Source organism: Teleopsis dalmanni, chromosome 2 (genome assembly GCF_002237135.1).
Source record: "Teleopsis dalmanni isolate 2A chromosome 2, ASM223713v2, whole genome shotgun sequence".
NCBI lineage: Eukaryota > Metazoa > Arthropoda > Insecta > Diptera > Diopsidae > Teleopsis > Teleopsis dalmanni.
In genome coordinates, this window is record NC_051847.1 from 174,351,483 (window position 1) to 174,362,253 (window position 10,771).

At 29.9% G+C, this 10,771-nt stretch overlaps 1 protein-coding gene across 1 annotated transcript in view; it reads right to left on the bottom strand.

Annotated features, from left to right (window-relative positions):
* The window catches only part of LOC119676206 (tubulin beta chain-like), a 17,119-nt gene extending 7,745 nt beyond the window's left edge, over positions 1-9,374 (bottom strand). The window contains exons 1-3 of the mRNA XM_038087440.1: positions 9,342-9,374; positions 4,950-5,184; positions 2,709-2,938 (exon numbers count right to left, since the gene is read on the bottom strand). Of these exons, the coding sequence (XP_037943368.1) occupies positions 2,709-2,938; positions 4,950-5,184; positions 9,342-9,374 (498 nt within the window). The remainder of the gene's footprint in view (positions 1-2,708; positions 2,939-4,949; positions 5,185-9,341) is intronic.
* Positions 9,375-10,771: the final 1,397 nt, after the last annotated feature.

The following is a 10,771-nucleotide window of genomic DNA, read 5'->3' on the forward strand; positions in this document are numbered from 1 at the left end:
TAATACATGTAGTAAAAGCACTCCGGTGTTAAGCCCTCACGGCAGGTAATTGCGTTAAATAACTCTGGAATTTTGTGTTCTTCAGCACACACACATAGAAGAAATTGGAATATTTCCTAAGTAAGGCATGCTTGCCGTAAGAGGTGACTATATTTCAATACCAGATACTATTTGAAGTATAAATGGTAATGAGTGACTTTCAGTTACGGCACCCACCCGAAGGTGTAAATTTGTTACCACAGGGTCAGGGTCTACAGTTTCGGCTATCGTAACGACTGTGTTAAATGCCAAAAATTCTCCGAGTGAAATGACTGTATTTATTTACTTTCATACGATGTGGAACCGGGTACTTTTCAACCGGGTGCTGTGACTTTATTCCAATGAGGAAAATATATTCAAACATATAGGGTATTGGTGCACTAAACTGATACATGTGATAAGAGCACAGTGATGCTTTTGTTTCTATGACAAGTAATCATGTTATAAACCTTTGGTTTCTGGCTTTGACACTAGTGGTTAGGTTCGTTATATTTGTTTTTACCGGAAAATTAAATAGTTACTTAAAAATATTTTCTGGGCATTATCAAATGTTAAGGATAGAATACTTATTTGCACATAAAACAACTCATAACAACTCGTTACCAAGTTTTGGCTTGGAATATTAAGTATAGAATATTCTTTATGAATACCGAATTTGTGAAGACACAAATGTTAAATTTTGCTCCAAGGTAATATTTATATATATTATGGTCAACAAATTCGTAACTAATTTACTAAATATAGCTGCATGTGACTTTTCTCTCTCTCTTAAGCTGAATTTAACACTACCAGGAACTCGTTTTGGGGTCTTTAAGGTCATGAAAGTAAGTTTACAATTAGAACTAAAGGTTATTTCTAAATCTTTGTGTATCATATGGATAAGTCAGATTGGGTTTATCGTTGGTGAGTGTATATAGAGTGTATACAGAAGTTTACTATTTTCAAGGCCATAAAATAACTTTGCTGTTTATTTATTATATTTTGTATTTGCTATTGGAAAGTTTTAAGTAAATATTTCATAAAAAATATATTTTTCTTATTTTTTTAAATTACATTTTTATGTATTTAAAAATCCACTAACATTTTTTATGATAAAAAACATTTTCTGAGTGTATGCAAGACCCGAAGAGTTAAAATTTTATTTGCGAATGTAAAATTAAATTTAAAAGTAACCATAACCGCATTTGCAGCCATGAAGCATAATAATTCGCACTTTATAATTATTTAATAAAGAAAAAACAAAAAAAAGAACGAATATGATGAAAAATTTGCAGTATGTCATTGTCATGGATGACAATCAGTTCAAAATTAATTTAATAAAATGTCAAAATATAATTAAATTTGAATTGATGCTCTATAATTCGAGTACACATGTTATTAAATTGCAGCTGAGCTAATTAAGCAAAACATTTGAGCTGGGGGTGGCATAGTTTTCAGACCACAACTCGTCATTTATGGAAATGAGTAAGTTTCCTTCATTTTAGAATGGAGACAATGCCATGTTAATTATTTTACAAGCGTAGAGAAGGCTATAATTTAACATGATTATACTGACTTATGCTAGAATAAATGCAGAGCTATAATTTCAAGACAAATCATTCAAAGATACCTCACAGGAATCGGTACATTATGCAGTTAAATTTGGTCACATAAGTTTGTCCGTCGGTTATCAGAATGTAAATGCAAACTTATATTTAAAATTAATTATTCTGAACAATTAAAGATGATAAAGACTTCTCTCTGTTATTTAATTATTGCTTAGTATTCATTTTGTATAAGCTAATTTTAAGCCTTTAATTAAATAATACCGCGTATTCATATTAATCTATATAAACACATATGCGCCGATCAGCGTAAATACGCACGTCCCGCTTTAATTATATATACAATATACAGTTGCGAACGTTGATAATTAATTTCAATTATTTAGATTATCGGAGTTTTGCATAAATTTTACACAAAATGCAAATTTTTCATATAATTCGTTGCGCCTAAATGCATGCATTGTTTTCATAATTATTGCAATAATTATGTCGTCCTGCCTGCCTGACTGACTGACAATTCTGCATTCGCGTTCTCCATTGTGGCGTAAGCAAATGTAGTTGCCCAAATTTTACAAATTGGCAGGATATGTTGAATTATTTTGTTAAAAATGGCCACATACATTTTTACAAAATGGCCGCATTTGTTGCACTCGGCAGAAGTTTTTCGATAAAAAACAACAACAAAAATAAAATCAGCAATGAGCGACAATTGCGCTTTTGTGTATGGGCGAGTATGCGTTTATTTGCAATGAATTACAATAATTATTTGTAGTAAAAACAATAATTTGGATATGTAAACATGCAAAAAATATGAAATAATTTTCTGTTTTGCCAAAAATATCTTATAAAAGCTTTTCTGGTCAATTAAAATGACAAAGCCATGTTAATTTCCTATTCCTACAATGGCATCGGCACCGGCACCGGCACTGGCATTGTCATTAACTTTAATTGCTTCAAAAAGCAGCCTTAATTATGCATAATTCAAAATATCATAAAATATTCTGTTGAATAATTAAATTGAAATAAATTTAGCGTTTATAGTAAATAACAAAAATTAGAAAATATTGTTTATTTTATTAATTGTTTAAATTATAATTTACTGAATAATTAAGTTTTGTTACTGACCTTAGGTGAAGGAACTACGGAAAATGTGTTCATTATTCTATCGGGATACTCTTCACGTATCTTCGAAATCAATAAGGTTCCAAGACCCGAACCGGTACCACCACCAAGGGAGTGAGCAAGTTGGAAACCCTGCAGACAGTCGCAACCTTCTGACTCTTTGCGTAAAACATCCAATACTGAATCAATTAATTCAGCGCCTTCTGTGTAGTGACCCTTGGCCCAGTTATTACCTAAAAATTAATTGAAATTATAATTTCATAATAACTTTTAATAAATAATAATGCATAATTTATTATAAAATTTGAATCAAATATAAATAATGTAAGTGTTATAGCCTCAAAATTTAGAAAATTATTGCATTAATTTCAAAAATTATTGTAGCAGACGTAAAATTAATAAAAACAAAGATTTTATTATTATTTTACTTTCATTTTACGTATAAAACTGGAAGATATGATGACCTACGATCCGTCCTCATTTAAAAGATAACTAAACGATAATAAGTCTAGTATAGTTAAAGCTTAGTGTGGGCAGGGATAAGCCCCCCAAGCATAACACTAACTATAAGCCCAGACATAACACTAACTAATAACTAACACTAACTCAAATCACAATAACAATAACAACAACAACAACAACAACAACAACAACAACAACAACAACAACAATAATAATAATAAAACTGTCAATATAGTTAACACTATAAAGTTGACAAAAATTTGACATTCATTCCAAAGGTCTATTAAAATATGTTTCGGCGTTTTTTAAAGGGATTGTTATAAAAGTTTAACATATTCCACATTATATTGATTGATACCTGTATAGATTGTGATTAGGATTGTCACAAGTGGTGTGAATTCATTCAAATGTGCACGGATTTTGGTTCCTACCCTCAAATTTGAATATTCAAATCTGATTATCTGATCTGATTATTAGAGGATTATTGGATCTGATTTTTTCATTTTATTAAAATTTGTTCAGTACGAATGCTTGTGTCATTTTTGCTCTCCTAAAAATCTCTATAAATACGAGTACGGTTAGAGCAATAAGATCCCTGATGTTAATATCGTAATCTTCTCAAAGAGCCAAACTGCTATCAAATCTCTGCTTAGCTCTACAGCTACATTCGTAACAATATGCGAGTGTTTGCTTTGCTTAACAATTCAGCTAAGCATCTTACTAAGCAACTCACATGGATACGTGTTTGAACATATTGATATGTGTAGCTAACCTCAGAACATCGTATTATTTCGAATAATAAGTGATAACAGCGTATATCTTTTATAGATCTTAGAAAACTTTATTCACTGTCCCATTTTATAGACAGATAATATATTTTATTAAAGCAGATTTTTTTCAGAAATTTTTAGACCATTACCAATGATATCTTACCGAAATATACTGATTTCATGGACCCGAGAATAATAAAATGGCTGAATTTTAAGATAAAAAAGGGGCAAACATGATTTTAATTGATCATGAGCTCTTCTAATTACTCAAACAAATGAGATTATCAAAAAATGGGATGATAATAAGTTTTCAGAGTAGATTTTGGGATCTTTTTTGAATACTTAATTAGTCACTAAAACCTGAGGTGTCAATTTCATGTGTTATGGCTTATGACGCTCAAATAATTTATTAAGAATTATGATAAAAACATTCACAATAATAGATAATAATAGATTTAATAGGATCTGTTTTCTAATAATAATAGATAATAATAGATAATACTTTAAGATATACGTTTAATATTTTTTCATGTTTTTATTTATTATTTGATTTTTAAAATTAAATTTTTGGATCTTTTCCTACTTTACAAACGTTCAATATTAATTCAAGTGAAAATACCTTTAAAGTTTTTACATCCTTGGAAATGTGGCTGTACATATAACCTTTACTTAAGTTAAAATTCATCCTAAGATCTTTCTAATCCTGACCACTTAACAAGATTCGATATCCAACAGCGAATCAATTACCCAACACACAATGTCACATCATTCCAAAATACAGAACCCTAATTATATTTAGTTGCACTTGCAACAACTACAACACACTACAACAACAACTACAACTATAATTACAACTAGAGCTACAACTGTTGGTTTAACAACACCAACAACAACAACTCTAAGTGGAATTACAACAGTAGTGGCAACATAAAGGCGCCATTGCATGTTGGCCGAGAGCTTTTTAAATATTTTACGCACACAACAAAATGGCGCGACAACGATTTTCACTTACCCGCGCCTGATTGTCCGAATACAAAATTGTCCGGCCTGAAAAGCATACCCATGGCCGATTGGCGCACTGAATCCATTGTGCCGGGCTCCAAATCGATAAGCACTGCACGTGGCACATATTTGCCATTGTTAGCCTCATTGTAGTAGACATCAATGCGTTCCAATTGCAAATCATTTTCGCCGTGATACATGCCATTGGGATCGATGCCATGTTCATCTGAGATGATTTCCCAGAACTGAAAATCAAAAAAGATAAAATATTTTTATTAATAAAAATAATATTTTTATATAAATTTTAATGCTATTTTAAGTAAAATTTTTTATATATATTGCCATTGCCATACTTATATATGCTGTTCTTTTATAAATTTTCAATTTTTATTAAAGCATAATTTATAATTAAATTAAAAAATTATTAAAATTTATTCAAGGATTAAAATAAAGTCCATAAATTTATATTGCTGTTATTAATTATTAATATTTATATAATTTTCTCAATTCATTGTTCATTCGTATTCGGATTTTTAAGTGGAACTCAGTACTCTTCTTATTCGAGACACCCAGAAGAGTTCAACTCTTCTACTTATACTTATATATGAAATAAATTCTTATATATATAAGTATGGTTTCTCTGTTTTGCCTTTATCACTTTATAGTAGTTTTGTTTGGGTTCAAATATTATTTTTCGGGTCTATTGTGCCCCTTGGATTCAATACTTAAAGGATAGCTTTTAGAGTATTCTATTAGTGTGTGTTTAAATCTGATAGTGATACTTTCCTCACTTCTCATATTTCAGCACCCAAAGAAATATTCAGAATTATTTTTAAGGATTTATAATATATATATGTACTAATTCAAATTTTCACATCCAAGACAAAGATAGTTACTTTGTCACGGTAAGTAAAAAATGAAATAAAAAAAATGGTAAGAGAATTTTACTACTTAATAAAAAATATATTTATTCATTAAATCAAATATATATTATATTAATTCTTAATTTAGTTGATTTTTAAAATCTAACAAATCTAAATAACCCATCATCATCACAATAATTAAGATACTCAACAAGTTAAACTTCTTTTTTAAGATCGTCTCCATAAAATTTTATGTCATCACAAATTTTAAACCATTTCTTGATTTTACAATATAGTAGTATAATTGTCTTGCGACACTTTCATTGGATCAATTTTAAATTTCAGTGGTGTAGGCCAGCATGTTTCTAGGTTGGAATCAATGCCGGTAGTAGATAGGAAAGCAAAAACAAGTATGCCTTATATTTCAGTCTTATGTGGGGTCCCAGGCATAAGAATATTAAAGGGAATGAGAGGTAGACGTTTAGCTCACCCTAAAATCTATCTATAGTATACTAAAGCAGCTCCAGAAATCTACATTTTTTTGGAGATTACGTTCATTGGGTTAAATTTTGAGTTTTAGTGGTGTAGGTCAGCACTGTGGTGTAGGTTGAAATCAATTCTGGTTGGAGATAGAAAAGCAGAAATTGGTGTAGTAAACAAATTTTCCGATATTACTTTCATATGGCTCCCAGGCTTAAGAATATTGAAGGGAATGAAAGGCATACATTATATATATATAGATTTATAGATTTACTCTAGAATTTTTAGAATAATACATTATTTTTGTAGTAGTGTTAGTAGACATTTATATTTTTTATAAATACATATATCGAATCAAATCTCAGTTAACTGACGAATTTTATAAAACAGATGTCAATTTCAGGGTAATCTTGCTACAAGATATCTAGAGTATTATAAAGTAATCCTGAGTGTTACTATTCGGAATTTTTTCATTTACCAATCGAAAATGAAAACTGCACTAAAAGTACATTAAAGGAGTATCTGGATTTAAATAATCACCCCATTTTTACTAATCGAAAACGCTATTAGACATTTTAAGTTCTGATGTTGAGTTACAAAAAAAAGCTGAAGAGTTTATAAGTTTATACTAGATATTCTTCTTATACAAAAGCTTAAAGAGGTCATGTGTTTCATTACATTGATGTTCTATTATAAATAAAATTTAGTTGACATAGTTCATATAAAACAAAAGTAAAAATAATAATAATAATGTGAAACGTTTTCAGTCTGATTGCAAAGCTAAGAAAAAAAATAATTTTTATTTAAAAATCTTAATTTTTCTTGATATAAGTATGTATGAATTTCAAAATATCTCATCAGCAATATTTTTCTCGTATAATTTTGCATAATTTTCACACAGAGCGAATAAAAATAAAAGGACGAAACCTATTTGAACGACAATCTATTTGAATACAATGTATTGAGCATATGTATTCCGTTCGAACAGCAATCCAACGGTTGCATATAAAAATAACATTTATCTTTTTAAAAAACATTACGACATTACGAGTGAAAGAAGTGCGAGGGAAAAACTATGAAAAGGAATAAAAATTAAAAAAGAAAACGTTTTTCCAGGTGACTGCATTTTTAAAATTCCATTTTAAACGAACTAGTGGCGTACGTTCGCTTGGTTGTTCGAATGTTAGCTCCATTCGAACATATTTTTAATGCACATATCATTTTATACACGTTGTTTACATTTTTTAAAATATATACTACACACATAAAAATATCGACTGCCACGTCCACAGCGAGCCTTAACCAAGTACCAAGCCACCCTTCCCCGCTTGCGCTGCCATAGTTTTATTCAATAACATTTTGAAATCAATGCATACAAATATGAAAAGTGTCCTTCTGTTATTGGTGTTGGTATTCATTTGAGATTTATGCGGTGCCATTTGTGCCTTCGTACGCCCCCCACAAAAAACATACTCCAACACACATACACTCAAACTCATATGTTTTATATTGTAGTATGTAGAGCTTATGAGTACAAACCAATACACATGTAGACATTAATATTAAGGACATTTAACATACACTCGAACTCGAACTCACTCTCGAAGTCGCACTCGCTTTATATGCCGAAAACAATTTTTTATTATTTTTCCCTGTTTTTTAAATAATTTTTTCCATTTTTTTAATGTTTTTTTAATAATTTCAATTTGTTGTTTTTTTCTTTTTTTGTTTTATTTTCATTGAGTTGACTAGCACACGGTTATGTCCTGCGATAGGATTTTAAGGTATTTTCGTTTTGTTTTTTATTTTGTTTGGTTTGGTTTTGTTTGGTTTTGTTTCCTTTGCGGGTAACAAGAAGGAGTACAAATAAATCCTTTTAAGCATATTTCATATGAATTTTTCACATTATTCCTTTGTTCGTTTGTCGAAACATTTCACGTATGAACAATATGAATTTTAAATTTTATAAAATTGCATTGTTTTTCGAAAGCTACCCAAAAATGCTAATTGTGTGAAATATGAAATGTGCATTGATCGAATTGATTGTTGCCGAATTTAAGAATATTTTTTCGTTCATTTTTCATTTTTTACCGCTCTCGGTTTTTTTGTAATCAGGATTTTAAGTTATTTCCACCCGAGGTATGAATTCCCAATTGAGCTTTTGTTGCGGAAAATCGCTCAATTAATGCAGCTTTTTGTATTAAAGACAATACAATCATCACACAAAAAAAAAAAGAAAAAGTTTAGTTAATATTTACAGTATTAAATTATTAAATTATTCAAATAAATTCTGTATTCAATCATCAAAACAAAAAAAAACCTCATATCCAAAGGGCAAACTAATCAAAAATTACAATATCAAATAATTTTTATTTATTCAATCATATCTACGTTAAGAAAATTTCGCTCCAGGTAAGATAAAAATATTTTAAAAATATTCAAATGAGTTTAGGTTATAATGGCGATCGGATTCGCTTAGATCCATTAGTCCAATGAACATACATAATCTGCAGTTCTTTCTGGTCCTAGATGTATAGAAACCCATGCAGAGAAACAAGTTGTGGAAATCTGCATGAAGAAGAAACCATAAAACACTTTCTCTGTGAATGCCCGACTTTGGCGTCCAGAAGAAATAGGTTTTTAAAAAACTACTTCATTGACAGTATATTATTTTTACCAGAGTAGGAAGGGTGTATCGATAAAGACGAAAACTCCTTTTTTTTTGTTTCTTTAATTGAACATTATGTCTTAGCCCAATAATAAGTTTTAGAATCTTGAAAACTAATTTTAATTTTAATTTTAAACATTACATTACAATCTATTTTATATATACCTATATCACATAATTGAGATTATTGCTTGAACCTATTATTAATATTATTGACTTGAGGTAGTTTATCTTAATTAAAGAGCACATTCTTTCTTCTTCATTTGGAGCCTATTTTTCGCGTACCTTAAATGTACCAAGAATTATATATATAAGATTCAATTGGTGATTTTTCATTTTTTTTTAAAGTCTGTATCATGCACATTTCAAACTGCGGATGTGATAGCCTTACCAGACCACGTGAGTCCCAAAGCACAGATACCATAACCTTATTAACCGACTGTTACGACTGTTACCAGACGATCACGTGAGTCCAAGATACAGACACCAAAACCTTATTAACCCACTGTTGCGCTCTTGGTCGCTTTGGATGACTTTCAATGGTTGCTATTCAGTTAGCTGATTGTCGTTTTGATTCTGGAGTGATGTGGTGAATTCATGCGTCATCTATTATCACATAGGTTAGGTGAATTCATGCGTCATCTATTATCACGTATGTTGGTTTAGATCTAATCTCTTATCATATAACTACACAGAAAATTTTTTTGTATTTCGCTCAGTCATCCGGAAACAGCACTTTGAATCGTGATTACATTGATGTCTATAGTCAACTGGGAGCAAAGGTGGCATCCAATTTAAAATCTATTTACTCAACGCTTCCTGTTGGTTCAACCATACCACTATAATTTATATAATGTGGTAAGAGTTTATTTTTCTGCTTTTTCGATATAGGTGCATTATATATGTCAACTTTGAGACTTTTCAGCTTATGTAGTATACACATTGACTGTTACTAAATAATGGATTGGGTATTGTATGGAAAATACTTTCCATTCTAATCTTCTTTATGATACTAGTGTTTAGACTGTGTACTCAACCCTTAGTAGATACAAATGACCACATTCGATTTTCATCTTTTATTAGAGTAGCCGTGCCTTTTAAAGTTGTCCCATTTAAAGTTTTCATTCAGTGTCATTTTATTACTACTATTATTATTTACTAAAGACAGTTTTATTATTATTAGTCATACTCGTATTTTTTAAATTGTTTCCAAATTCATAATTTTTAATTATTTAAATGCATTATTTAACAAAAATTGAATGGAAGCTCATTGAATGGTTTAAGTACATGTCAAAGTAATTTTGAGTTCACAGATCCCATAATGAATCATGACAAATAAAAATAATTATGAAAGCAGTACACATTATTCCGAGTGAATTAACAATGTAATTGATGTTGATCATGGTTTCCTCTTTTTTGTTATTTCGGTTTGATTGTTATGAAAAATAATAAAAGCGGCAAAATGCTTAATAAAACATTAATTATTCACTTCAATGAATCGCTTTCAATGGTTAAATCCTTCACATCTAAATGCGTACTGCAGGCTCGGATTATTCGGTTTATCTCAGGAGAAACATGAAAGTGACTCGCTTTAAGTATTCGCAGGTATTCTTGAAGCGCCAAGATGAACGTTTTTGTACAATTAAAAGTTCAAAGGAAGTCTGTCAGAATCAGTCGGTGTGGAAAATGCAGAAAGTCAAAATGTCAAAATTTGACAAGTGCTGGAATGAGTTCAAAAATCATACGTTTAAAGCATTATCTTACTAAAGATAGATAGAATATGAGAAACAAAAGAATTCTCTTTGCAAGATAACGAAAGTA